The sequence below is a fragment of the Nycticebus coucang genome, chromosome 18 (assembly GCF_027406575.1).
Source record: "Nycticebus coucang isolate mNycCou1 chromosome 18, mNycCou1.pri, whole genome shotgun sequence".
NCBI classification, from domain to species: domain Eukaryota; kingdom Metazoa; phylum Chordata; class Mammalia; order Primates; family Lorisidae; genus Nycticebus; species Nycticebus coucang.
The window spans coordinates 79,361,498-79,389,245 of NC_069797.1; the positions used below are offsets into that span (position 1 = coordinate 79,361,498).

The 27,748-nt window shown below is 56.9% G+C and overlaps 4 protein-coding genes and 1 long non-coding RNA gene across 20 annotated transcripts; 2 read left to right on the forward strand and 3 right to left on the reverse strand.

Moving 5' to 3' along the window:
* The first annotated feature begins 891 nt into the window (after positions 1-891).
* Positions 892-4,016, forward strand: NPB (neuropeptide B). Its single transcript, XM_053568133.1, has 2 exons — positions 892-2,637; positions 2,731-4,016. The coding sequence occupies exons 1-2, from the start codon at positions 2,419-2,421 to the stop codon at positions 2,899-2,901; spliced, it is 390 nt and encodes a 129-aa protein (XP_053424108.1). The 5' UTR covers positions 892-2,418; the 3' UTR covers positions 2,902-4,016.
* A 133-nt stretch (positions 4,017-4,149) lies between these two features.
* Positions 4,150-11,621, reverse strand: PCYT2 (phosphate cytidylyltransferase 2, ethanolamine). Of its 4 annotated transcripts, none has more exons than XM_053568110.1 (13): positions 11,415-11,621; positions 9,928-10,016; positions 9,335-9,496; positions 9,068-9,134; positions 8,381-8,465; positions 8,197-8,241; positions 7,301-7,439; positions 6,997-7,079; positions 6,624-6,701; positions 6,270-6,335; positions 6,059-6,124; positions 5,754-5,842; positions 4,150-4,995 (listed from the first exon to the last, which is right to left on the reverse strand). In XM_053568110.1, exons 1-13 carry the CDS (start codon positions 11,501-11,503, stop codon positions 4,884-4,886), a joined length of 1,170 nt encoding a protein of 389 aa, XP_053424085.1. In that variant the 5' UTR covers positions 11,504-11,621; the 3' UTR covers positions 4,150-4,883. The 4 variants fall into 4 exon arrangements, 3 of the variants coding, with proteins under 3 accessions (XP_053424085.1, XP_053424086.1, XP_053424088.1); XR_008375444.1 differs by having other exon boundaries at positions 4,946-4,995; positions 6,270-6,432; XM_053568111.1 differs by lacking the exon at positions 6,624-6,701.
* Positions 11,622-11,998: 377 nt separating this feature from the next.
* On the reverse strand, positions 11,999-22,759 carry SIRT7 (sirtuin 7). Of its 9 annotated transcripts, none has more exons than XM_053568107.1 (11): positions 21,607-22,759; positions 18,290-18,502; positions 18,076-18,213; positions 17,868-17,972; positions 15,653-15,723; positions 15,479-15,551; positions 14,500-14,598; positions 14,192-14,428; positions 13,987-14,067; positions 13,737-13,843; positions 11,999-12,628 (listed from the first exon to the last, which is right to left on the reverse strand). In XM_053568107.1, exons 2-11 carry the CDS (start codon positions 18,380-18,382, stop codon positions 12,430-12,432), a joined length of 1,203 nt encoding a protein of 400 aa, XP_053424082.1. In that variant the 5' UTR covers positions 18,383-18,502; positions 21,607-22,759; the 3' UTR covers positions 11,999-12,429. The 9 variants fall into 9 exon arrangements, 3 of the variants coding, with proteins under 3 accessions (XP_053424082.1, XP_053424081.1, XP_053424084.1); XR_008375442.1 differs by lacking the exon at positions 21,607-22,759 and adding an exon at positions 13,218-13,304 and having other exon boundaries at positions 12,497-12,628; positions 18,290-19,224; XR_008375443.1 differs by lacking the exons at positions 11,999-12,628; positions 21,607-22,759 and adding exons at positions 12,771-12,891; positions 13,218-13,304 and having other exon boundaries at positions 18,290-19,224.
* Positions 21,922-27,408, reverse strand: MAFG (MAF bZIP transcription factor G). 5 transcript variants are annotated; one of them, XM_053568129.1, is made up of 3 exons: positions 27,219-27,408; positions 23,337-23,400; positions 21,922-23,245 (listed from the first exon to the last, which is right to left on the reverse strand). In XM_053568129.1, exons 2-3 carry the CDS (start codon positions 23,370-23,372, stop codon positions 22,793-22,795), a joined length of 489 nt encoding a protein of 162 aa, XP_053424104.1. In that variant the 5' UTR covers positions 23,373-23,400; positions 27,219-27,408; the 3' UTR covers positions 21,922-22,792. The 5 variants fall into 5 exon arrangements, with proteins under 5 accessions (XP_053424104.1, XP_053424107.1, XP_053424103.1 ...); XM_053568132.1 differs by lacking the exon at positions 27,219-27,408 and adding an exon at positions 26,872-26,894; XM_053568128.1 differs by lacking the exon at positions 27,219-27,408 and adding an exon at positions 26,633-26,813.
* Positions 23,426-25,549, forward strand: LOC128569737 (uncharacterized). Its single transcript, XR_008375445.1, has 3 exons — positions 23,426-23,537; positions 25,120-25,182; positions 25,450-25,549. It is a non-coding gene; the product is annotated as an uncharacterized LOC128569737 (long non-coding RNA).
* Positions 27,409-27,748: the final 340 nt, after the last annotated feature.

Below are 27,748 nucleotides of genomic sequence, written 5' to 3' on the forward strand. Positions count from 1 at the left end.
TTTGTGTGTTTTTATGAGAACTCATGAATAAACATTTTGATGCCTCAAACCCTGAGTCACAACTCCAGAAGGATCAGACAGCTGTGCCTGGGGCAGGGCCTGTCTAGGCAAAGGCCCTGGGGGTGTTTGTGCCTCTCACCTGATGGAAGCTAGGCTGGGGCGAGCTCCTCAAGTCTCAACTCTCCCTCAGGCCAGTTCTGTGGAACTCTGGCTGGGCACTTGCTGCTCCTGGTCCCTCCCAGTGGCAAATAGTCAATTCTGAGCCGGCTCTGGTTGTGTTGACAATATGGGGTGCCCTGGGCCATCTGAAGTTCTCTCTGTCCAGCATCCCTTGCTTAGACTGAAGGCTGATGATAGTTAGGGCTGGGCACAGGTACTGATCTATGCCCTTGACATCAAGATGTATCCCATCTGTCTAAGGGAAGGACAGCTCTCAGGAGGTTCCTCTGTTCCCCACAACTCCTATAGGGTGGCAGCCATGGGAGCCACAGCAGCCCCAGCTCTGAGAGTCTCTGGCAGTTTCTGGAGGCAGACAATGTCCCCAGTATCCTTAGAGGGTCCTCAGCATTAGCATGGTGTCAGTGTCCCATGCCACTGCAGCAACTCATTATCTGGTCCTCAACAACATCCTGGGGAATAGACCAGGCATCACCTGAGAGCTGCAGTCTCTCAGGCATGCATGTGGCACTTGTGTTGACTGAGCTTTGAGGTTTATTAGCTTTCAACCAAAGCAGAAGGGTCTCTCACCACGCCTGAAGGTCACCTTCCCCTTGCCCAGAAACACAAGTGCCAAAGGAGGCAGCATCTAAAGCAGTGGTTCTCAACCTTCCTAATGCTGCAGCCCTTTAATACAGTTCCTGTGGGTTGTGACCCACAGGTTGAGAACCGCTGATTTAAAGGAAGGTGCACTGTGACCAGGATGTTAGGGAGCATGATGGCCAGTGTCACCTGGGGAGGGGTGGCTCTTGTCAGCTGTTAGATCTGGTCAATGCTGGGTAGATAATGCAGCCTCTTGTCTACCTACAGCACCTCTGGATCTGAGCACTGGCAACAACCTGGGGGAGCCACAGCTCAGTAGGGAAACAATGCAAAGGGGAGGTGGGATGTGACCAGGTCCTGTTGTAGGGGCCACAGGGACTGGGTGAAATCTGGATTTGGAGCTTCCCAGGCTTCGTATGCCTGGTGTCCCAAGGCCTACAGTCTGGGCTTCATGTTCATCGTGGCCTGTTCCTGCTGCTTCCACTCCCTGGATGCCCTGCTTGCTCCTGAGGAACCTTTCTTAGGGACTTCATCCTCTCTCCAGAGCCTCTCCCTACATGACAACAAGTACCCATAAGGACTGTGTACTTGGGGTGCCAGGCTCACCTCTCAACCCTGGTACGTCCACACAGCTTTCCAGCTGCCTGTATTTCTTGGTTCCAGCAGGGTTGTCTGTTCTTTGGACATGTGATTGCCCAAAGGCCATGTGTACCCAGGATCCCCCAGCCCTCCCCATGGTTCTGCTGCCTCCTTCCAGAGGGCTCAGGGTCCCTGAAAGGTCCTTGCCAGCCCTGGAGCCTCGGCTTATGGCTCTCCCTCAACCGCCCTCTCCAGATGGGCACTGAAGCCCCTGGGTCTGGACCCCCTTCCTTCCTGCCACTAGCTCCATTTCCCACAAGGCAGGATTATGTCTTCATCTCCTGGGCCCTGTAATAGGGTAAAGAGTTCAACTCATCTGACCTCTTGCTGGGTAGTATCTCCTTCCCTTTGTGACCAGTGTTTGATCCAATATTTGCGGAATGGAAAGGAGGCTTGAGGAGCTCGCCTTCTCTTCGGGGCAGAGCTGGGCAGGGAGGGGTCTCTTGGTCTAGTTTGCCTGGGGTTGAGGCCTGGCCTTGCAGCCGTCTTCCTTTGAGAGGACTCCTGTTAGTGGACATTCCCCTGGGCATAGCCACCTGTGGACTTACATGCCTCAGGTGTCAAGAAGCCCTGGGCGCTGGGGTTGGTTCCCCTTTAGAGTGGGAGAAGTTGCTCCCTGGGCACGTGCAGTCAGTGACTCTCTCCAACCTCAGGACCACTGGGGACTCCTGGTGGAGGGGTGGGTGGCTCCTAGGGTTGGTGCACCGTCTGTTGGCCTGGTCTATCTGTTGACCCGGACCTCATTTAGCACGAGCCTGGGCTCAAAGTGACCGCCGGCGGGAAGGGTACTGCACTCTCACAAAAGACAAGCCCTAGCCAGCTCAGCTTCCCTGCTGCAGAGGGATGAGGACCCATGCAGTTTCTTCCCTAGGATGGGTAGGCTGGACTGTGTTCTCCTCCTGCTTCGCCAGCCTGTCTGCCACGAGCCCCTCCACCCCCGCTCCCCGCAGCACCCCGCCCCTTGCAGATATAAGGCACGGCAGTTCCAAGTCCTGACGCCCCCATCCATACCCGGTCCTCATGGCCCAGCCCACAACGCTGGCGGCCGCCCTGGCGCTGTGCCTGTTGCTGGTGCCGCCCGGTTGTGCATGGTACAAGCAGGCGGCCGTGCCCAGCTACTACTCGGTGGGCCGTGCCGCGGGGCTGCTATCCGGCTTCCGCAGGTCCCCGTACGCGCGGCGCTCCGAGTCCCCCGTCGGACAGGGAGCCCCGGAGCTACACCCCGGCTTGCGGAATTTTGTGAGTGTGGTGCGAACGCCAGGGTCTTGGGTGGGCCAGAGGGTGAAGGGGGGGGGGTTGTGGGCGGCCCCTGAACTTCGCCCCGCACCCCAGGCCGTGTGTGTGAAGGACATCACCCCGAACCTGCGGAGCTGTGTGCCACTCCCGGACAGCCGCGGTACCTTCCAGTGCCAGGCAGATGTCTTTTTGTCGCTACACGCAGCGACTGCTTCGAGGCCTGAACCTCAACCTGATACCCAGATATCACCTGGCACCCACCCCTGACGTCACTGTCCAGCTTTTCTTGGGGCACAAAATGGGCCCTGACATTCTGCTACATCATCCCACCTTCAGGAAATGGGTAAATGAATAAAGAAGTAAAGCCAGTCCCGGAGTGAGATTGCTGGGAGGGGTGGCAGGGGAGCCAGCCAGAAGACAAGGGACCAACTAGGGTGTGCCAGAACACCAGACCCAGGAAGAAAGATGGGCACAACCCTGGGCCCAAAATGGGAAGACTGTCTTCCCACCCCTGCCTGGGTGGGGCTCTGCCAGTCCTTTCATCACTCAGGGCCATGAACAGGCAGGTTCCTAGGGGCTCTCAGGTCTCAGAGCCATATTCTTGGGAGCTGCTTTTAGGGCCCAGGCTAGAGCTTCCAGCTGTCTCTCCCTTGCCCCCACCCCTCCCATCAGGCTGAGTACAAGGTATGGCGGGAAGGGAAGACTTTGAAGCCAGGAGCATGTCTGCAGGTGGGTTCTTAACTGCCTGGGTAGACATGTTCCTGAAGCAATGAGCTGGGTCCTGGGCTCCACCTGCTGTTGAGGGGACAGTCCCCAGCCCCATCTCCTGGGCCCAGGCATCAGCACACCCAGGGCCAGCTCTGACTTCTCCCTGTGGCCAGGTGCTCCCTATGCTCTCACAGAAGTCTACAGGGGAACCCCCAGCCCAGAGGTCTGAGGGTGGGAGTGTTGGCACTATCCCACTCCTGAAGGTCGGGCCTAGCAGGGCTAGGACTGGGAGAGCAGGCCCTGCACTAGACTGTTGACGTTGAGGCTGACGTCAAGGTAGCCAAAATGAAAGGTAAGAAAATGACAGGCCCATGGGGTACCAGCCCCACAAGAAGCAGCAGCTTTAAGGTAGAAGCCTTTCTGAAGGGAAGGGGAAGTGGGCTGCAAAAAGTCACTGTCACAGTCCTCACTGTGAATGTACTAAGACCAATCCACTGCCTCCCCAGACACCAAGAAGCTGCCATGGGAGCCCCTGTTCCCGGGAGCTCCAAGAGGGCCCTGACTTGGATGTAAAAGATGGAGAATCTGTGGCTCCATGGAGGCACTGCAGGGCTGAGCCCCTCATCTGCCACCTGGGCTGCACCCCCTCCCTCTTCTAATGTGCCCTGCTATTGGGGGGGCGGGGGACAAGGCAGCGCAGGGGTAGTGTCTGAGGGCTCGCAGGCCACCAGGCTGCCCACCACCCTCTTGCCTGCGTGGCAGGGGCAGGCTGCGGGATTCCCACAGCTGGGCAGGTGAGTCTCGTGGTCCTTTCCAGCATGGCCTGTCAGGCTTTATTCATTGTACTGGAGCAGCACTTCTCAACCTGTGGGTCATGACCCATAACTATATTAAAGGGCCGCGGCATTAGGAAGGTTGAGAACCACTATACTGGAGAGATACAGCAACTGTTAGGTACACAACAGAGTGGTCTGTGTGGAGAGCAGCAAAGCTGGGTGGGGGTGGGGTGTTCCCCATGGTGGGTGGGACAAGCCACAGGGCAGAGGGTACCCCCTTGGGAGGTAGTATGGGCTGTACCCCAAGGAAAGGCCCCCCCCATCACTGCTCCCTGAAACCATCTCCACTGGACTTCCCACCAAAGCTGGGTGGGCTGGCAGTATGGCCTCCTGCCCTGGCAGAAGGGTATATGTAGCCTGAGGGAGATTCCTGGGGCTGGGCAGGGGAGGGGCGGTTAAAACAGGATGGAAGCCACCAGATGTGCAGGCCACCTGTGCTCATCCTGCCTGCTGGGATGCTCCCCTTGCTGAATGCCCTCTCTGGGCAGCTTAGAGGTGAGGGCTGATAGCCTGCTATAAAACAGGCACCTTGCAGGCAGGTGGGAGGCTGAGTCCCTGCCAGGCCCCCTCCACCTGCAAGCCAGACCACCCAAAGAGGGCAGCACTGTGATTTCCTGAAGAATGGTGAGAGCTAAACCCCAATACACAAAAGAAGGGCAGGGGAGGGTGGGCTGGTCGGGGGGGCGCTCCATGACTGCCCTTAGATCAGAAGTTGCTGTGGTTCTCCTCTGAGGGCTGTGCCTCCTGCTGCCTCATGGCCTCCAGGAAGGCCAGCTCCTTGGCTTCTTTCTTCTGATTTCTCGCCTCGTACTCTAACCTGGGGGCCGAGCTAGAGTGAGCTGAGTGGGGCGTCTGCACTGCAGCTCCACACCTACCACCCCACATTTCACCTGGGTTTTTTTGTTTATTTTTTGAGACATAGTTTCACTTTGTCACCTTTGGTAGAGTACTATGACATGACAGCTCACAGCAACCTCAAACTGTTGGGCTCAAGTGATTCTCTAGCCTTAGCCTCCTGAGTAGCTGGGACTACAGGTGCCTGCCACAATGGCCAGCTATTTTTTTAGAGATGAGGTCTTGCTCAGGCTGGTCTTGAACCTGTGAGCTCAAGCAATCTATCTGCCTCAGTCTCCCAGAACGCTGGGATTACAGGAATGAGCCACCACACCCGGCTTTTTTTTTTTTTTTTTTTTGGCCAAGTCTGGGTTTGAACCCACCACCTCCGGCATATGGGGCCATACTCCTTTGAGCCACAGGCGCTGCCCTTTCGTTTGATTTTTTTGAGAGTCTCTGTCGCCCAGGCTAAAGTGCCATGGTGTTGTATCTCACAGCAACCTCAAACTCCTGGGGTAAAGTGATCCTCCAGCCTCATCCTTCTAAGTAGCTGAGTTTAGAGGCGCCTACCACAATGCTGGGCCAGTTTTTTTCTATTTTTTTTTTTTTTTTTTAGTAGAGATGGGGTCTCGCTCTTACATAGGCTCCTCACAAACTCCTGAACTCAAGGGATCCTCCTACCTTGGCCTCCTAGGGTGCTGGGAATGTGGGCAGAAGAAGGAGCCAGTCGCCCAGCCTCACCTGTTCTTGATAATCCTCTGGACAATTAGATCCGTGGTGAGGTCATTGCCACTGTCTATCTGATGGAAGATGCCTCTTTTCTTGGGCTCCTGAGAGGAGTGAGATGAGGTATCTTGTGACCTTACAGAAACTGCCCTGCTGCCCCACCCCAGAGGGAATCCACCTAGGGGTCTGTGGGTGCAATAACTTCTGCCTTCTCACCCCACTATGCAGTCAGAACAGCAGTGGTCACTGCACCCACTTCCCAGGGAGGCTGGGAAGTACTGATGGTAGCCCCCTGACCAGCTGGCGTCAGCATGACCCACCTGGTACGGATCAGAGCCATCCCTGTCAGGCACGATTTCTGTCTTTCCATGGCATACCAAGTCCACCTGCAGAAAGAGTGGGGGGGTCAGGTGCCCTTCCAGGGAGGCAGCTGCATCCACTATCCACAGCCCAGTACTATTCTCACCTCAGCTCAAGCTCCTCCTAGGGAGCCTGCAGCAGCACCACATGCCCAGCCTCGCCCAGCCTTACCTTGAAATGGCTCAGGAGCTCTCCTGTGACTGCGTATGGGGCCCCGATCACCACTTCCGACACATACTGTGGGGACAGTGAGCACAGTGTCTTGCTTGGTACCAGCTCCTAGCAAGCCAGGGCCAGAGATGGTAGGAGACAGCCCCAGACACGGGGCTGAGGCCTTCAGGGAGTAAACAGGGACAAGAGCAGAATGTCGGGGCTGCCAGGCTCCCTGGCAAGGCCCAACCACACTTCTTCCTGACTGACCAAACCAGGGTGTGTGTGTGCCCCAGAACCAGTGCTGCCAGGCAGAACTAAGGAGTGTCACTGAGGGGCGGTCCCCCAACTCCTGGGCTGGCTGTGGGCACTCACCCGGCAGGCCAGCACACTCAGGGTCCGTTCGTGCAGGTTCATGATGGGGTAGTTCTTCCCCTTGTAGCGATTCACCTCCTAGGGTGGGGGGAGGGGGCTCAGCCCAGGGACCTTGGGTAAGCAGGGTGTGTTCCCTCCTGGGAGGTCAGGGAAGGAGCTCATACTCATGGAGATGTCCTGAGCAGGTCAGCCCTAGATCCTAGGAGTCCAAGCTCTTGCCCGGAGTTTCTTTAACCTTCATCAGGTTTCTGGAGCCTCATTCCTCCAGAGATCACCTGTGCCCAACACCAACCCCATGATCCCCTGTAGTAGGCCTTTACACCCTCCTAGATGCCCAGACCACCAGGGGAGGGACCAGGCACTGGGCAGTTACCTGGTCAAAGTGCAAGCCAGCGATGACATAGGGCCTGTCCGCCAGCCTGTGCACCTTCTCCAGGAAGTCCACATGCCCAATGTCTGCACCCAGGTTAAGAAGCAATGTTGGGACCTGGGCAGGTGGCAGAGCCCGAGGCATCTTGGGGCTCTGGCTCCCAAGATAGCTTAAACCCACCAGCCTCTCCACTGTGCTCCCTGCCAATGGCTGCTTCTCTGTACCCCAGCCCAGTCAGGGAGCCCCCAGGAGCCCCAGGTTCCACCCCATGTAGCATGGGTGTAGAGCAGCAGAGGCCAGAGGATACGAAACAGGTCAAAGGCGCCGGCCACATAGATGACCGTCTCCCCTGGCTGTGGCTCCTTCCCAGAAGCAAACTGAATGATCTTCTGTGACGTCTGCAAAAACTGGGACACCCCTGTCCAGGGGTTCCGTCCCCCAGGGCACTGTAAGCCAAGAGAGCAGCTGGTCATCGAGGAGGCCTCCCAGGCTCTCTCTTACCTGCCACAGGGCTGCTCTTCTGAGCCTGGGGCTGCCTGTCTACTTGCCCTGAGATATGCAGATATGGGACTGTGGAAACCTCTGTAGGGACACTAGAAACCCTCAGCCAGAGCCTGCCAGCAACCCAGTAGCCCTTGCCATCCCAGGAAGGGCATGGGACACATTACTGCCAGGCGACGCAGTGGGTAGCACTATGGTATCACCCTGTTGCCCCAGCAGGCACCACAGCTAACATGACCCCAGGCTGGCAGAGGACCACCAAGAGCAGGTGTGAGCCCTGTGGCTAGGGGACACTGCCCTTGGGGGACACTCAGCACCCTGAAGCCGCCAACTGGTCACCTTGGAGAAGCCTCAAGTATGTCCCTGGCAGGTGTCGGATAAGGAAGCCATAAAGGACAAAAGGCAAGGCTGCTTGGTTAGAGGTCACCTGTCCATGGGCAGTCCTTGTTCTGCCCCTAAGCATGGCTGCCATGACTGGCCAGCCTAAGTTACCTCTTGCCCACCCCTCCTCCTGGCTTCCACAGGCTGGCCAAGCCTAGCTGTCAGTACCCAGTCATCGCCAGGAAGGGAGGAAAGATGGCGGAGGGTGAGACTTTGGGTTGACCTTTCCCAAGGGGTGGCCAGGGCAGCTGGGGAAGAGGGCCCGATAGCAGCCTGGCATCAGCTGCATACCTGGGGGTGGGTAGCATGGGCCACACTCACCTTGCCAAAATTGTCTGCATACTCCCGGTACTCAGAGGTCAGCTCCTGCACAGAAGGCAGACCAGAGCTAAGACCAGATGCAGCCAAGCCAAGGAGTAGGCAGGGAAAGGGAGGGAGGCAGGATGGCCCAGAGGGGCGGAAGGGTGCTCCCTCCTTGCCTATAGCACCCTTGCCACCAACTCACCTGGCTGCTGTGGTGGGCCTTGGTCACTAGCAGCATGCGGCCCACCAGGTCTGTGGTTGACACACCTTGTGTGCGCTTGCACTCTCTGGGGAATAGAAGGGGACTTGGACTGAGACATACCCACAAGGCTCGGCCTCCAACTACCATCACCTAGGGGACAGTGGCTGCCCTGCTTGTGGCCATAACAGAAAATCTGGACCAGGTCCTGAGAAGGCTGCTGTGGTTTCAATGGCTGAAGGACCGATAGGAGCACAGAAAGATCCCAGGTATGTAGTGTGGGGGTGGACTGGCCAGGCTGGGTGGTGGCTCTGGTCCCCATTCTGCCTTCTGCCCAGCTGCCCTCGAGCCCAGGTTCTGCTCTACTGTGCTATCTCTGCCCAGGGAACTCCTGGCCACCTGGTTCTTCAGTTGAGGTTAATTAAGGAAAAGGGCCAGCTCCTCATGGCACCAGCCACATTCCCAGTGCTCAAGAGTTGCTCAGGGCTGCCTCACAGCGTTGCTCCAGAGCTTTGGGTAGGGGCCCACATCATGACAGGCACCTCCCTCCATCCAATTCCTGGCCCTGCCCATGAGAAACACCAGCCCCAAGCCCAAGCGCTATCCTCATGGGCCACTGGGAAACAGCAAAGAAAGCTGGTAGGGAACCTAAGCCCTACACTTGAATACTGGGGCACAGTGGGGACTCACCTGTACCTCCCAGCCTGCTTCACTTCCTCATAGGTGTCCCGGCCATCTACAGTTAGGGTGATGTCATCTAAGGGGTGATACACACAAGAATATGGATTCTTAACCCAAAGCAACAAATACCCCGGTGCACCCAAGCATGTGTGTGGCTATCTCTGGGGAGGGACCAAAGGGCTCAGAGGCCCTATCTCTGAATGCCCCACCTGGGAGTCTGATCCCAAGCCCACGTGGCTTCCCCAGGTTCCCAAGCCCCAGCTCCTGCCCACTCACTGCCATGAACACAGAAGTCACAGTTGTACTTGTCCAGCGTCTCCAGTGTGGTGACGTAGGGAGCTGCGGGAACCACCTCATCTACCCACTTGATGGCCTGCACCATCTTATACCTCTCTTCCTGAGTGAACACTGGGGGCCCCTTGTGCTTGGAAATCTCCTCTAGGGCCAAAGAGAAGAAAGAGGAAAAGATGGTGACACCAACTCACCCAGGCCCTTCTGTAGATGCCCTATTCTCAGCACCAAGCTGTGACCACCATGAGAGTCTGTGGTGGGCAGCATGGCTCTCAAAGGCCCTGGGCTCCCTGTTATCCCTCATCCAAAGCCAGGGGCTTCTTCTGATGAGCGGCACTTTGTTCCTGAGGCCTTGGGAGCCAGGTGAGGAAGGGACAATTCATGGACTCCACTGGCCCCCTCCTCTACACCTTGGGACAAGAGGTGCAAGACAGGAAAGGCTTCCTCAGGCCGACTTTGGCCGGGGCTGGGCTGAGCCTGCTCTGTCTACTTCCAGGGTCCTCAGGCTTTTGGTCAACAGGTATGGCCCCCAGGTGGGCTGCGGGGCAGTGGGTGGGAAAGGTGTCCCCACATCTTACCATCAGTGTGCACACCCACGATGAGGTAGTCGCCCATAGCCCGTGCCTGGCGCAGCTGGTTGGAGTGGCCGTAATGCACCATGTCATAGCTATGGAGACAGACAAATAGCTGCTTTGTCTGCTGAGGATGGAGACCAGGCTGCATGTGTGTGGCTGGGGGGATGCAGCTTTGCTCCTCTGAGGACTCCTTAGGAAGCCCTCAGAGAAGCTGCCACTGGAAACTGCTCCCCAGAATCCAGCTGGGCTTCCAGAAAGGTGGCAGGTTGTCAGCTCTCCATGTCACTGATCCCTGGGCCAGAGGGTGGGACCTTGCCAGTGTCAGATCTAGCAAGGGTGGTAGGCCCAGGGGGACGGCAGGTGTACAGAACAGCCTCTGCCCTCACATCTCCCCTCAGCAAATACAAACTGCTGGGGGTAGAATCACTTCAAACTTTCAAGTTCATTCTAGGGGCGGGGTGGGAGTCTGCACTACCCTGAGACAAGTAGACAGTCCCTGGTGCCAACACGAAACAAATCTAAACAAAGAACAAGGGCCTGAAATAACTGACTCTGAAAATCCTGTTTCCCAGTCCCTCGTGGCCTCTGAAACTCAACAAGGTTTACCTCTCTGGTGAATAACCACTTCCTTGTCACCCGATTCTAAGACTTTTATCCTCAAATCCTATCTGGCAAACTTTCAAGCCCCAGGCTACACGGGGGGCTGCCTCCCTGAGGACCAGGACCTCTTTCTGCTTCTGTGAGTAAATAAAGCCATCCCTGCTTCTCCAGGGTGTAAGGGACTCAGATGACCTTGGGCAGCCCCACACGTTCTATTCAATGGCCCCTGCCTCCTCCCCAAACGGCCACACAACCCCCACACTGAGCCTGGGGCCCCAGTCTGGCCGGCTGGAGAGAGGAGGTGTCAGAGGCCTGAACAGAGGGACCAAAGCATGGAATGAAGGTGGCGCTGGGGCCAGTCACTGTAGCCTGGAGTGGGGACCTGGCTAGGGCCAAGGTCAGAGTCCACTGACACGAAGCTGCATTGCTCCTCTCAGAGATGACTGAGGCTAACCATGTAGGGATTCGTCTCTCTCCACCCACCCAGTAAAGGCTCGGGAAAGCAAAGGTAGCAAGCTACCAGTAACGGTCAATCTTCCTTCTACTAATTGAAAGCCACAAACTTGTCTTAAAACAATGCCCTGCCTGAGAGACCGACGGCACTCCAGCCCCGACCTGGCCCGGCTGCCGGGCCCGCGGGAAGCTCTGAGGCCAGGAGACGCGCGGAGGACACAGCTCCTGATCCCTCGCCGAGGCTATCTGAGGGGCCCGCGGGGCGGGCTGGGCCTCTATTCGGGAAGGCGGAGTCCTCTACGGCCCACCTGCCCCGCCAGCCCCTCCAAGCCGGCTGAGCCGGGCGCGCGACGCCACCCGAAGAGCGGGCCGGTCCCTGGGCAATCGCCGGCGCAGCCCCCGGCAGGAAACGGTCCCGGCGACCCTCCTGTGCTCACCAGCCGTCGCACCACACCCGCACGGGGCGCCTGCCCCCCGGGCCCGGCTGCTCGACGCCACCCGCCGCCCCGCGCCCGTTCCGGATCATGGCCGCGAAGCGGCGGCACGGCCCGGTAGGCAGCTCCAAGTGACTCCGAGAGCCCGGTTGCTGCCCCTCCCGGCGCACGCGCCGCCGGCGTCACGCGGGCCTCACCCGCTGCACACGGCCAATGGCGCACACCGCCCCTCCTGAATCCCGCCTCCTCCGCAAAAACTCCGCCCACCTCTGCCGCGCGATGCCAACAGCGTGCTCCGCCTTACCATAGCCCCGCCCCCTCAAGCGGCCAATAGCGTGCGGCCCCAACTCCGCCCCCTACTCGGACACCGCGTCCAAAGCTTCCTAGAGCCTTCACCAGGGCCCGCCCCCTACTCGGACCCCGCCCCTTGCCCACGCCTGGCGGCAGTGGGAGGCACAGCACCGCCCGGAGCGGATCTATGGCAGCAGCCTCAATGGACCTCTGGCGAGCACGTTGCCTGTCTCGCTGGGAACCCGCGCCCAACGACCCCGCCCACTGGAGTGAGCCATGCAGGGGTGACATGGGAAGACGGTACAGAGATGTTTAATAGGAATAAAAAGGTTTGCTTAAAGCACCCCTCTGCTGCATACCCAGTACAGAAAAAGTCTTCTACGAAGTTAATAGTTTTTAGTAAGAAGTAGCAGAAATAGGGTGATGCCCTGAGACTAGCCTGGCCAGTGGGATAAGGCAGTCATAACTTCCTCTCTGCAGGCCAGGTCCAAAATAATCCGAGCTCCGCCCTCCTTTTATGCAGAAGCCCATGGACAAGTGTCCTGGATGATGAAGCCGAATCTGGGACAACCACAGCAGTGCAAGGATAAATGGCTACATGCCATGGTGAAAATGTCACCCCCAAAGAGATGATCTTGCTGGCAACCAAGCCTGCATGGCAACACTGGCCCCTGAATAAGAGTTCCGTCCATCTGCAAAGTGCCAACTGTTTTTGTCAAACACCAGGTTACGTCACTTTCTTCTTTTTTGTGCGTTTGGTGCAGCCCCGGCCAAACCAGCCCCCTAGAATGGGGGCTGAACTGAGTGGGGCACCACAGTCCCCAGGTGGCCCTTCCTCTCTGCTTCTGCATAGCGATTTCCGACTGTGGCTGCCTTCTTCACCAGCACGCAGGGGAGTTGCCAGAGAGAAGATGGGATCCTGCCACCTACCAAGAAGAGAAAAGTGGGTCAGACAAGCCTGGGTGCCTCTCGCTGTCACAGCCCACCCCAGCATGGGAAAGCTGTCTGAGGTCCCCTGCCTTCCCACCTCACCCTCCCATGTCTTAACCTTGGCTGGGTTAGGATTGGCCGCTCCATTGTTACCAAGCTACAGAAAAGCTGCAGGAGAGGTCATCTCCTTGGGTGGTAACTCAAAGGTCAGCACCCTCACCGGCTTGGTCTCCTCAAAACTCAGAGTCCTAGTCTACCACTGAGTGGCCATGCACAAATAGAGTAGGGCAGCAATGGCTCCAGGAGCACTGCCATCTCCAGGATGAGTCCCTAATAACTCTGGGCCCCACCTTTCACTTGTACCACCAGGGGGCAGGTGGATAGACCCTCTTCCCCTTCCCGGCTGACTAGGGAGGCTTGGCCTACAGACAACACCGTGAAGAAACCATGTGTCTGAGATGTAGAACCACATTATAAACTTAACATACAGATAAGCACTGATAAAGAAAATGAACTAAGTCAATGTAAAAAAAAAATACAGTACACAATAGGCCCACATTACAGAACACCACAAACATAACATACAAGAATTGCCAGGCCCAGAAGGTGAAGGGATCCTTAATTTCTTGAACCCTTTGATTAAAAGAAGTTATTGATTTCCCCTATAAGACCCTGAAAATTCACAGAGAAAGAGAGTGTAAACTTTTTACTCAATACATACACCAAGTCTAATTATCACAAATTCTGTATCAAGGCACAGTTTAAGCTTCCCCCAAAATATGCCAATGCCCAAAACCAAGTGCACTGTGATTCTGTCTGACCAAAGCTGCTAGTCCTCTCAAGGCACCTTCCCACCAGGCTTCTCTGAAAGGTCAGTGGGGAAACAGAACCCCTCTCCCCACAGGGCTTCTGCAAGTCACACTGGCCCAGGCAGTAGTGCACACGAAGTCTCGCCTCAGCCAGCCACTGAGGTCAGTCCCTCTGGAGAACACCACTTTTCAGCCACACCTCAGAGCTTCCTTCACACTCAGCTCACAAGAGAAGACAGACAAGGCCCACCACACAGAGGTGTGAGGAAGCAGGTGGTGTGCTGGGCCCACTCACCTGCTGTAGAGGGGAATCTCTAGGCCCAGCTCATCCATGAGGAGCTGCATGACATCATCACACTTCCCATGAAGCTTCAGGGCAGCCCAGTCATCCTTCGGGGTCCACTGGGGACAAGGAAAAGTGAGTGACAGTAACACCTGGTCAGCACCTCTGTCTCAGGCCTCTGCAGTAAGTGAATGTGGAGGTCTCCCTGGCTCTTCCTGCTAAGGCCCAGATCTAAGAACACAGCTCTGAGCACCTGAGTTACCTGCAAGTTCACAATGTAGAGTTTAGGACGCCGGCTTGGGGGTTTGGTCATGCACCAGAGGCGTGGATACTTCTTTAGAACCTGTGGAAACGGACAGATACAGCACGCACACAGAGCACAGCTGTAGCAAGCTGAGTCTGACACTGAGCCAGAGAGCTCTGGGCAGGCAAACACCTGCTCACCCTGCTCGCTCACCAGTGCGTACCTTCAAGCTGGACCCTAAACACAGGATTGTGTCTGCTTTGCTGGCAGCCTCGGTTGCTGCCTCCCAGTTCAGAGGCTGCCCCAACATCCCCCTCTCCCCAAAGTGCACAATGGTGTCCCGGAGCTGGCTTCCACACTTATGGCAGGCCCGGGCTGTCTGGTGTCTGTGGAGGGCGGTACGCTCTGTGACATCAAATACTCGAACATACTCCCTGTTAGGGACACAGGAGGTGCAGACCTGAAGGCAAGAGAGCACAGTGAGTGGACCTGCCTGCCCACCAGGCCCTGGGTCCCCACAGGTCTGCTCACTTCAATGTACATGTTCCCATGGAGCTCCGAGATGGCTGTTCGCGGCAGGCCACTTCTCAGGTGGAGCCCATCACAGTTCTGAGACACCACATGCTGCACCTGGGAGGTAGGACAGGGACATTGTCAGCAGGAGGAGTCAAGGCAGCTGTGAAGCCACTCTGAGCCCAGCCCAGTTGACAGCTTCCAAGACTAGGGCTCCACAGAAAGCCACAGAAGGTAAAGCACACATGGGAGGGGCCGTGTCCTCCCCTCAGCCCTGCTCTGGCCCTACAACGCTAGGCAGTGGTGGCTCAGGGCTCTGGTGAAGGCCACTACTGCTCCAGACTCATAGTCCCTAAGGCCTACCCAGATTTACTATGTTTCCCTTCCCACTTGGTTGAAGGTGTTCAGCAAAGGATCTCCAGAGATTTCCTACCAGACTCCCTACCCTCCCCTGTGGCTTCTAAGGTCCAAGAGGGCAAAGGTCACCAGCAGCTCTGGGCCCAAGGCTGGCCCTGGGCAAGTGGTTTGGAGGAAAGACCACCTTTTTTTTTTTGGTAGAGACAGAGTCTTACTTTAATGCCCTCGGTAGAGTGCCGTGGTGTTACACAGCTCACAGCAACCTCCAAGTAATTTCTGGGCTTAGGAGAATCTCTTGCCTCAGCCTCCCGAGTAGCTGGGACTACAGACGCCAGCCACAACGCCCAGCTATTTTTTTGTTGCAGTTTGGACAGGGCTGGGGTTGAATCCGCCACCCTCAGTATATGGGGCCAGTGCCCTACCCACTGAGCCATGGGTGCCGCCCAAAAGGCCACCCTTTTATCCTTAGAGGAAGCATGGGAGGACTCAACCAGAAGTATAGCCCACTTAGTGAGTGCTCATCTCAGGAGTTAACCAGCAGGCAGAGGGAGGACACAAGTCACCCACTTGGGCACCAAAGTGGAGCTCCAGGCCCTGTGCCCAGACCCAGATGAACACACCAGCCACAATGGGCTCTTACCAGCTTCTGCTCATGCAAACGGGCAATGCTCATGTGTGTGAGGGTCGGCTCAGCCTCACTCAGGTCAGCAGTACTACAGGTGGGAAGGAGTGTGAGGGTGAGGACAGCTGCACACTCAAGCCTGTGCCACCCCTCCCCTTCCCGGTTCCTGAAGGCTAAGCTTGGCCTGCTCACCTGACACTTCTCCCTTTCTGAAGCAGTGTCCAGACTCCATTAGGGCCCCGGTAATCTGGGATAGAGGCTGCCTGGATGTTCAGAAAACAGATAAGCCAAGTAAAAAGGCATCACTGTAGGTACAGGCTGAATTCCCAAAAACAGGGCCAATGTTTCTCCCCCACATTCTAGGCTAGCTTACAGTCCAGCCTCTATTCATTCCCAGGCTGAGCTGCCTGTCCCCAGATGGCATATACCCCGTGTGGCTCCTTCATCTGCTCAGACTTCCCCTTCCTTCCTGGCCCAGCTCATCCCTCCAGGCTGGATAGAGCCCTGCCCCTCTCCGGTAGCCTCTCTAACCACTGAAAAGAGCTGGACTCTGTGGCCACATGTGTCCCCTACACTCGGGGATAGGCTGATCAGATCCATTCATGTCCCCAGGGCCTGGCCCACTGCTCCAACGTTTAGGAAAGGGTGAACCTTCAGGTTGGAGTACTTTTTTGTCCAAATTCTTCCATCCTAAGGCTCTGAGTAGTTCCCACTCAACCTTAATAAAGGTAAGAAAACTTCTCTGGATGAAAACAAACATCTCATTTCCCAAATTTCCCATCCAGTGAAATTCTCTTCTTTCCCAAGAGAAAAAAGAGAAGGAAAGAAAAAAAAATCAGAAGGCATGCCAGGATCAGGTCATATCCCTTCACTACTGCTTAAACTCAGAAAAATGCCCACCCTGATCAGTGGTTCTAGCTTTCACATTTAAAAGGGGAACCTCAATTAGTAACATTCAGATCAAACTGATTAGCTGCAGTGGCTTTTAGCTGCCCCTTAAAGCTCTGTGAGAAGTCACATTGCTACGGATACACAACTACATGACTAGATTTGCACACGTGGCCATAGAGGAAAGAGAACAAAGGCTGGAGCTCCAGGCATCTGTGAGTTAGAGCAGCGAGCTCATTAACAGGGTCTTGCTCTGGGACCTCTGCTCTTATCCTTGGAGTGCCTCATCCTCACCTTCACTTGTATACCTTACCATTTCCTCAAGGCCAACTCCTGTGAGCCCTGGCCCACAAGTCTCCTACCTCTGAGACAACACAGCGTGTCTGGATTTTTGTGACAGAGACCCCAGCACAGTCAGCCTTACAGCATGGGTATTGGTTCACATGCCTTACTTTTGTCCCCTGTGGGCTTCCTGAGTACAGAGATCACTTGGTGTTTGCTCTGCTGGGCCTGCATGTGCCTAACACTCTGTACTTGACCATCAGATTAGATGGACAATATGTCAGTCATACTTTCAAAAGCTACCGAGTTCCCACAGCCCAGAATAGCTTCCCAATGAAACTTCTCAAAATAATACAGGGAGGCTGAGCCAGGAGGATGAACTGCTTGAGCCCAGGAGTTTGAGGTTGCCGTAAGTTATGATGGTGTCACTTCATTTCAGCCTGGGCCAGGGATCCAGACCATGTTTCTATAAAAACAACCCAGAAAACACGATGCAACTCTCTCCTTTACTTGGAGTATTTGAATTCTTTTGGACTTTCTGTTTATCTTCCTTCAAAATGAACAGGACACAATGGATGGGGAATCAAGACAGTATGAGCTTAGCACTGCCCACAACTAATAGCATGCCTTATTTCAAAGGGGGTATGTGTGCCTGCAAACAGCCAGCTTCCTCCCTTGTATCTCTGTTCCCTTTTTTTTGCCTCTAACTCACTGTAATGTAGAGGTCAAGTTTTTTTTTTTTTTTTTTTTTTAGACAGAGCCTCAAGCTCTCACCCTCACCCTGGGTAGAGTGCCATCACATCACAGCTCACAGCAACCTCCAACTCCTGGGCTCAAGTGAGTCTCCTGCCTCTGCCTCCCAAGTAGCTGGGACTACAGGCGCCCGCCACTACGCCCTGCTATTTTTTGGTTGCAGCCATCATTGTTGTTTGTCGGGCCAGGCTGGATTCGAACCTGCCAGCTCAGTTGTATGTAGCTGGCGCCCTAGCCGCTTGAGCCACAGGTGCCGAGCCAGAGGTCAAGCTTTTTAAATGTGTTATGTCAGCTAAGTTTTCAGTTGAGTCCTTTGGTGTTATCCTAGAAAGGGAAAAAAAAAAAAACTAAAGGGAAGATTTTCGTGATTCGGTTGTTACCCAAATCGGAGTACATTACTCCTTCCTGGGGTCAGTCTCCCAGAAGGGGGCGCCCCACGCCCGCGTCTTGGGGAGTGCGGGCTGGCGTCCACGACTCTCCCTACCGTGCTGATCCCCGCACCAGTGTAGACGACCAAGTATTTGGCGTTGCGGACAGCGCCGGCCAGCTCCCGGACTTTCCTCCGCAGCTCCTCGGGGTCATCGCACACCTGCCGAGACGCCGGGGTGGTCACTTCCCCCCTCGGCCGCGGCGCCCACCCCGCGGCGGAGAGAGGACATGTGGGAGCCCGGGCCGCGCCCTGCGGGACTCGCCTCCTCCAGCCGCCGCTTCAGACCCTCGCGCCGCCGGCTCCGACCCTGCAGTTCCGTCACCAGGTCCTCGCTTTCGGCCAGCAGCCGGCCCTCCTCGGCGCTGCGCTCCGCCGCCGCCTTCCTCAGGATGCGCGACACCTGCGGGCGGGCGGGCGGGCGGGTGATGAGCGGCGGCGGCAGCGCGGGCGCGGGCAGGCGGGCGCGCGGGGCGTACCTGACGGAGGCGCTCCCGCTGCTGCTCCTCCCGCAGCCTCCGGACCCGCTCCGCCGCCTTACGCTCCAAGCGGCTCAGACCCCCGGCTGCCATCGCTCCCCGGGGAGACCCGTGCTTCCGCTTCCGCCTCGCCGGACAGACCGCGCGCGGAGCGCATGCGCGCGCCAGCTCCGCCCAGCCTACCGCGTCGCCCAAAGAAGCACCTGCCAGTCTCTTTAAAAGATGTTTATTGATCATATACAAAATAAAGAAAACCTTATATATCACAAACATACACTATGTACAGCAATAAATACCCGGGGGGCCAGGCCCAGTGCTGCCCCTCCTGGACAATAATTTAGCAATAAATACTGCGCAAGGTGGAAGTGGGGCAGAGGCCACTGCCCCGCCCCAGGTCAGGCGCCCTACCGCCCTACCCGAGGTTGTGGGTCCTCGGCCCCACTTCGCATCCCCTCCTCCGATCTTTAACCACTCCCACCCCGTCCCAACAGATCGCAGGGTCCTTCCACCCACACCAAACTCCCCTGGCTTCAGCCCTAGGCAGGGCAGGCAAGGGTAATAACTGCTTGGACCCACCTCTCAGCACCAGGAGAGCAACAGAGTAGCTGGACACACGGGTAGCCCTTGTCCTATTGCCCTAAGTTGCCAGGAGAAGGCTTTCCATACCACTCCCATTTGGTTAAAGGTTCAAGGACCAGCAGACTGAGGGGATGGGAAGATGGCTGGGACGGGGGCACAAGGTTGCTGGAGGGTTCAAAGCCCAACTGGGGTCACTGAGAACAGGGAGGTCTCACAGTTTATTGGGGACACACTCTTAGACCCCAGCTCAGATTAGAGGGACACTCATGACATCAAAGCTGCTGCTCCAGGAGTGGGGTGGAAACGTGTGCCACTGACCAGCAGGTACAGACATGCCAGGACAGGACACTGGAGTCTCCTGGGTATACCCCTACCACTGTGTGGCACTGATTATGCCCTCTGTTGTCCACATGTGCTCCAAAATCAGAAAGCCAACAGGAAGGCAAAAACATGCCAAAAAAGAATTATTCAGCGGCTTCTGGGGTAAAAAATCGTTAATGTGTTGGTTCCTTTCACCAAACCACAGTCTAAAAAAGTAACTCACAAGATCCCAGAGCGGAAATGGTGCAGCAGTCTGTGGCTCCAGCTTCCCATACAAGGTTGGGAACTTGGGCCAAGTGATCACTCCAGAAACAGAAGTCCCAGGGACATAATGAGCCCTGACCGTTGTCCTCAAGCAGGCACTGACCACCACTGAGGCTGCTACTGACAGTGTACATGCAGACCTGAAGCATGCACTAAGAGCAGAAACCTCAGCACAGGACATGGCCACCACAGAACACCCACCTATGGAGAGGTCTCCCTGGGGCTAAGTCTCCAGGAGGGTTTACATGTTCCCACTAGGTTTTTCTCTAAAATCTGAGTATCGATATTGGGATAAGGGAGGGGCTGGGGCAAAGTCAAGGTGGGAAGGAAGACACATATATGGTTTACTTAGTGGACAAGTTTGAGAGACCTGGCCTTAGCCAAAGCCCTCAATTCACTGTGTCAGAAAAGTTAAAGAGAGAAAAAAGAACACAACATCCTCACAGTAGGAAAATGGAATTAACAAAGACCAGAAAGACAGCAATCACATGTGGACAAAGGATCTACTCTAAAGAAATCAAGGGGAAGGGGAAAGTGGTAGAGTGGCCCTGCAGAGCTGGCTGGACAGGGAATGGGAACACTCCCTCAGAACCAAAAAACAGCTGCTCCAACCCGCAACTCCCAAAAGGAAGCATGGCCTCACAAACTCCAGAAGCTTCTTTTGTAAACCAAACCAAGGATCTGCGACTTCTGTTCAGTATGTACCCATCCTCAAATCCTCCTCCTCTTCCTCACCTGCTTCTTCCTTCTGCTCTCTAGGTCTGCAGCCAGGCAGAGGTGCTCAGTAATGGAGGACCCAGGCAGGAAAAAATTGGGGGCTGGACAAGGACAGGGAAGGCATGACCTGTCATCCACCCTCCCACACAGGTCACAACCTGTCTTCACTGATGATTCCAACTCACTGCTCCTGCAACCAACTTTTAGCAACTCACACCTGGATTCCAGTTAGACAAAACCAGACCAAGGGGAGGGAGGGAAAGTCATTAAGTGACTCAGAGACAACAGTCACAATTCCATCTGCAGACTGACCCAGGTACAAGTAGGAGTGTGTCTGCACACCTGGAGCAGAGAAGCCATCCTTCATGACAAGAGTCAATGGCACACCTTTTCCCCACATCACAGGCACACTGGGTCAAGCTCTCGGATAAATCCTACTGCCCATGAGGATAAACCTTGTCAGGCCACAGTTTTTGTCTCACTAGGTCAGACTTCTGTGCTTTTCAGGGGTCCAGGCTGCCAGAGAAGACACCAGCAACCCTGTCGAGGCTGAGGCTCACATGGCTAGAGACTGGACTGTAGCCTCTTGGGGGTGGAGGAGCAACCACCTCCCCATCGCATACCTATAGGGAGCTTCCTAAGCCAAGCCTGGAAGGTCAGCAGGTTCTAGGACAGAAAGGTGGGCTCGGCCCTCAGAAAGAAGCACCTCCAAAAGCCTAGCAGCTGACCCGTGGAAGACACACATCGCAAAGGGAGGCAGAAGGGCCTGAAGCCAAAAGCTGCCAGCATCGACAAGCACAGAAGAGGGCCAGGGCCAGAGCTAGGACCAGGCCCTGGAGATCTTAGCCCTTATCTGCACTGGTAAAGAACCTCCAGGCCCTCAGAGCAAGTCAAGGATAAGGAAGAAGGGCTGCCTCAGGTGGGGCCCCCACCACTCTGCCCAGGAAGCACCACCGTACAGCACGGAAACAGTTCACAGAGAGGTGGGCCCCTGGGGTCCCCTCCACTAAGGTCCCCCAAGAAGCCTACAGGAATAAAGCTAAGGCCAGAGGAAGACAGTGGGGAAAGCTTGGCCAGGGCCCCCCAGGCACCCACAGTGACTTGTTGGTCCCTGCAACACCACCAACCAAGGCCAAAGGTGGTGCGTGTGGAAGCAGCATGGAGACCCCAAATGGCCCCCCAATTTCACTTACTCTGCCCTGGACCAGCCCAAGCCCTCAACACACCCAATGTCAAGGCTCGGCATAGGTGGGAGGGGTAGAGCCCCACATCTGACTTTCTGGGTGCAGGGGCACAGATCCCCAACATCCCACATGGTAGGTGCTACCCAGCACCCCAGCCTAACCCAGCTTGGGTCTGGAAAGCCAGCAGAAGCAAAAACACAACTAAATCCAAAAAACAAACACAGGAAAACAGACACAAAAAGTGACACTCACAGGTCAAAGGTCACCAGAAGCACCAGCACTGTACGGCTGCACAAAACCTCACCAGGCACGGACAACACCACGGCACCGGCAAGAGACGGAAGCAGGAAGGGCGAGGAGTAAGTCACTTTCGGTACAATTGCAAAAGATATCAAAGAGGACGGCCTCTGGTCGGCTCACGGCTTGGCTTTTTTTTGTCTTTTTTTTTAAACTAAGTTTTATAAATAACGTCTGATAACTCTGTGTATATAAAAACTAAACTCCAACAGCCACAAAGAGTTGTCCATAAGTTTACAAGAAAGGAATTTTTTTTGTTTTTTTCTTTTAAACTAGCAAAGTTTCTAATATACTTTCTTCCCTTTTCCATTATATGATCAAATGTTCTTGCTTGTTCTTTTTGTTTTAAAAGACAGTTTTATAAATACTCTGCAGCTCTTTTTCTTTAGCTTTTAAACATATAATTTAATAACTTCGTAAAAGGAACTTCTCTCTTTTAAATAAAGGGCTATATAACCACACAAATAGGTCATGTAAACAGTGACACGGGACCCATCGAAGGACACACAGGACACACCCTTCACGTAAGCTCGCCACCAGAGATTTGGTCTTTTTCATCGCAAAGGGACAGGCTCAAGCTCTGTAGCCCCTGCCCTCCAGCCATACACACCCCCAGTGCCTGCTGCACCCAGGCTGGTGGCACACCCTGCTCTTCAAAGAAGAGCCTATCTCCTTCTACTGGGCTGGGCTGAACTGTGTTCCCAGCCCAGCCAGCAGCCACCTGAGAGTGGAGGGTAGACAGGAGCCCTCCCCACTCAGGGACACACAGGCCTAGGGCTCGCTTGCTCCATCCTATGAGCACTTTCTCCTCCATTCTCACGGTGCCAGCCCTGGACTCCAAGACTGCAGGGCCTTGGTACAAAAGAGGTTAGGGGCGACCCCACATCACCACCAAACTGACCAATCCCAACGTACAAAACACACGACGACAACGAGATCAAAGGGGCTCAGCCCAGTGCCCCTGGGATGCAGGTTGTGCTTTGCAGGGAAGGAAGGAGGTGAGGAGGGGAGAGGAGAAGAAAAGGGAAGGGAAGGGCAGGGAGGAGAAGAGAAGAGAGGGGAGAGAGAGACGGGGCTGCCAAATTAGCCATGTGCTTAATGGCCCCTTGAAGACCCGCCTGGACAAACACGACGCTCATCCCTATGACCGGGCATCCGTCTTGGACTTTACTATCGTGATGACGCTGGTGGCAGCCACCTTGCCAGGGACTAGGGGTCCCAGGCCAGTGGCAAGGGGGCCCCGGGCCGGTGCCACGGGGCTGCGGGCCACGGTCCTGGCGAAGTTCTGCAGGGCCTCGTACTTGGAGCGCAGCGCATCGAGCTCCAGCTTCATGCTGGCATTCTCCGAGGCTAGCTTCTCTACCTCCTGCTGCAGCTCCGCCTTCTGTTTCTCCAGCTCCTCCTTCTGTGTCACCCGCTTCACACGGCAGCTAGCAGCATAGCCACGGTTCTTGAGCGTGCGCCTGCGCTGCTTCAGCTGGATGATCTCCTCCTTAGACAGGCCCCGCAGGTGCTGGTTCAGCTCCCGCACAGACATGGTCACCAGCTCCTCGTCAGTCAGGCTGGTGCCATTTTCACCCGGCTCCCGCTTCACCTGGGGGTGGCACAGCACACAGGTCACAGGCCAAACAGGGACATCCTCCCCATGCCACTGAGCTCCAGAAGCCCCTATCCCTGCTGCTCACCTTCAAGGCCTTGTTTCCTTTATTGGGGGTCGTCATAACCTGGGGGCACAGCGAGCAGGCTCTCCTGCAAGATATGGAGCAGAGGTCAGGACCCAAGAGGCCACCATGGTTCACACAGACATCTACTTGGGAGCCTGTTGCCCAGGTGTCCAGCCCCCAATACCTGACCAGAGGACACCCCTTGGCCTTGCTTCTCCTGAGGTGAGCTTTGCCCTACCCAACTGCCCCCAAGGTGGTGTGTCAGGAAGCCCTTATGGGGGGAAGGACTAGAGGCTGGATGGAGGCAGAGTAAGACAAAGGGACTGGGGGAGAGATTAGGAGGAATAAGATGCGGAGGGGCAAGCCTAGAAGGAAGCCCTGAGCTTTAAAAATAACCCCAGTGCTGCCCCAGAGTGCGGCTGTTCCTGGCGAGTCACGCTGACTCAGCACACTGCCTCCTCCCTCACAGGCTGGCTCTCCCCAGGCCCGCCAGCCAACAGCGCCCCAGGAGGGCTGTGGCCCCACGTCCCAGCTAGCAGCAGGTGAAAGTTGTCCAGCGGCCCTGTGCATAAACATTTTAGTGTACTATCTCCTACTGCTGCCTCCCCTAAGCCAGCCTTCAACAAAGCCCTGTTCCCTGGGAGATTCAGGAGACTGTCCCCACTAGGGACTCAGCCAGGAAGGATGTGGAACAGTTCTGATTCTCCCTAAGACTTGTAACTTTGAAGAGCTAGGAGTGGGTTGCCCAGCAGGCTCTAGCTCCGTTGGTAGGTTGGCCAGGGAATTCCCCACCTTGTAAGTAGCAGGCAATCCAGCTAGAAGGAGTCTGGGCCAAGGCCTCTCCAGCCCTCTCTGTCCACCTCCTCCACTGATGGAGTAACCATCCTGCCACAGGTTGCAGCATCTTGCACCCTGCCCCGCCCCATCCAGAGTGTTTCATAAGGGCCCACAACTAGCCCCCTGGGCCTGCAAAGCTAGAGGCAGGGGTGGCCAGCCCCTCTAGGTCACTACTGTGCTCTTGCCCACAGGCCATGGTACAAAAACAAAGGGCTGGGAGAGACCAGGCAGCCAACTCCCATCCACTCAGCTGCCCCTCTAGCACCCGACCTCACTTTCTGCTTTCTGAAGCCCTGCCAAGGGCACCTCCTCCCAGTTATCCACCTGGGATTACCGGCACCCCCTATCCCTGTGTTCCATCCCCTCTTTTCCAGGTTAGAGGCAAGCAACATTGTGGCTAAAAGACAAGACAGATGCAGTCTCTTTGGAGAAGCTGAAAGGCAATTTTGAGCTAGGGTAGGGGCTTCTCCCTTCATCGGCAGAGCTAAAATGTGGGCTGGCTAGATGGAGGTGTATGTTCCCACTAGATTAGAGACCCCACCTCACCCAGCCTTGCACCAGGAGGTGGACTGTGGCAAAGAGTAGCAAAGGAAGCCAGAGATACCTCCTCAAGACGAGGCCACCAGGAGCCTCTCAGAGGCAAGACCGAGGCTCCAGTCATCAGATTCTTCCAGATCAAAGGATGAGGAAAGACCTAGGCTGGAGGTCAAAAGGTCCTCAGGGATCTGTCTTTCCTATAAGCTGCCCTCAAACCCACTCCAGAAGCTAGGCCCTCACAGCCAGCCTGGAGGGGTGCCTCAGCCTTGATCACAAGTTAGGATAGAAGGATACGGCCCTGGTACTAGTTCCCCACCATGCTCCCCTCACCTAACTGCTATGCGCAATGATATAATGGTGACTTCCTGAGAGATCACACAGAAAAGCACTGAGTGAGGTGGCTGGGAACTGAAAAGTGCCTCCTCGACAGATTTTGCCCTGCGCAGAAGGCCTGAACTCAGCATAAGTGCAGCCAGTCGCCTCCTAATCAAAGGTGTGTTCGCGTGGGTGTGCAGTGGGGGAGGGGCAGGGCTCAGCAAGCAGGGCCTAGCCAGGTTCTGCAGCCCTGGGACACAGACTGCTCAGGCAAAGACAACCTTTGTGGACAGCTGGGGGGAATGCTCAGGGCATTCCTGGAGTCAGAGAAAGAGGATCTCACAACTGGATCAAGGAGAAGCTGGGCTCCCACCTCAGCCCTCCTCTGGGTAGTGAAGGCTGTTCAGTACCAGAGCCCTGTCATCCTTCACCCTCTCTTCCCCAGAGGCAGACCCCACCTCACGGGGGACAGACATTCAAGTGGACACTCAGGATGAGAGCAGGAAGGGGAAGGAAGTTTGGGCAGTTCCATCCCCTTGTGCTGGGGCCCGGACATTCAGCAGGCAGCTGGTCAACTAGCCAGCCTTGCTCCTTCATCCTGGTCTGGAGACCCCAGCAGCCAAAACTCCCAGGCAGGAGTGGACTTGATGCCCTGGCACCCCAAGGTAGGTAGGTCTCACTGTTGCCGGCCTTCCACACCCACCTCCTCCAGAAGCCTCAGCTACCAAAAGTCACTCTTTGAAAAGAATCTGAAACTTCATTTCCACTGAGGCCTAAGTGACTGAGGTTTTACGAAACATCCCTCCAGGACCCTGCATATTCCTAGGGCATAACATTTCAGCCCAAAGGTCAGCTGAAGTGTTAAAACATTTGGCAGCCATAAGTCCAAGACTCAGTGCCTGCTCGGGTGTGGTGTGTGTGTTGAATGTGCTGTGTGTGGGGTGTGTGTGCTGGCGGGACTCTCCCTGAGGGCAAACCACAGATCAGCCCAACTTAGCCATAAACCCCCTCCTAGGAATCACCCACATGCCCCAGAAGGCTGGCTCTGGCCACACCACCCTCAGGCTGTCATTTCCTTAGAGTCCCGGGCCCGACACCCAGCAGCGTCACTTCACGCAAAGATGCCATCTCAGGTAGGGGCAATCTGGGATAATGGAGAGTAGCATTCTGTCACCAGATACCGAAGCGCGTCCGCTGCACGGTCCAAGCTCCCACCCCACTACCCGCAGCCTCAACCAGACCCGAAGCAGCTGGGGAGAGAGGCAGGGTGTTTCCTCCCCGCCCTGTTCGCTGCCTCAGGGGGGCTCTCCCACCGTGCTGGCCCGGCCACCCAGGGCAGTAGCAGGGAAAGCCCGCTTCCCCCAAGCCGGGCCAGCACAGCGCACCTAAGCTCCTCCCTCCTCTCACTCGGGGAACTCTCTCCCAGTTTGGGAGACCGCCCCAACTGAAACCAGGACCAGCCGCCTGAGAAGAGCTGCCAGAGAGGGCACCGCAGACCGGCCGGGGGCTTCACCTTCTGCCCCGAGGGAAAACCTGCCACGAACTCCCGGCTTCAACTCGCGCGCCGGCCCAAACTCTCCCCGGCGCCCCGGCCGGGCCCGGCCCCAACACCGCGGTCCCGCACACACCGGCTCCGCCCGCCCGCGGGCCCCCAGTCCCCGAGGCCCTCGCGCCTGTCCCCCGGCACGGGCTCGAGCATCGAGTGACCTCATGCTGATGACTCAGCAAGTCTCCCTCTGGGCCCTGGCACGCGATTGACGGAGCCCGGGCGGGCGCAAGCCGGGTCCTCCCCGCCGCCCCCAGCACGCCGCCCGCCCCTCCCCACCAGCCGAGGACCCCTGATCGCGGGCTGCGCCGACGCGGCCACCTGAGGAATCCGGCACCGGCCCGGCGCCCGCGCAGACCCCGGGGCTCCCTGCTCGACCCCACCCTTTCCTCCCGCCAGCCCGGCCGCCCCTCCCCCTAGGACGCCCGGGCCTCCGCGAGTCAGCTCCGCACACGCCCGCCCCGCGCGCCGCCGCCGCCGTCGCCCGCGGCCCATCCCAGCGCCCGGACGGCAGGGCCGGGAGCTGGCTTCTGAGCGGCGGGGAACGAGGCGCCAGCCACCGGTGAGCTGCTCGCAGACTCAGAGCCGGGGCCCCCGCCGCCCTCGGTGCTACGGGAGCAGCCGGCCCCCGCCCCTCGGCCCGCCGCCCCCCGCCCCGCCGCACTCACCACACTGCGGGCCCGGCGGGCCGAGGCTCAGGTGGGACCAGGCCGCGCGCGCTCCGAGGCCGCGCAGGGCGGGGGCCTGCGCGAGGGCTCCGGGCCCAGGACTCGAGGGGCTGGCCTCCTGGCGGGCCGGGCCGAGCGCGCTGGGAAGGCCGGTCCGGACCAGGCTCGGGATCCGCCGCCGCCACCGCCGTTCCACAGACGTCACATGATGTTTGGTCACGTGGGCTCCATTCATGAAGCGGCGACGCGGCCGGCGGGCACTTAAAGGGAAAGGCGCGGCGGCGGCAGCGGTGGAGGTCGGGGGCGGGGTGGGCGCGTCCCACTGCGCTTGCGCGCCCCGGCGCGGTCGCCCCTGGTAACGCGCGCCGCGCCGGGGGGTCTGGTAGGCCCGGTCCTAAGTCCTGAGGGCCCTGGCTTCACCGCCTCGGTGTCCATGCCATCCAAGATCGCGTCCCAAAGTCTAGGCGCTGGGCGAGGTGGTCCTGCGGCCCGCGGCCCTTCGTGGCTGCAGAGCCGAGATTCCCACTTTG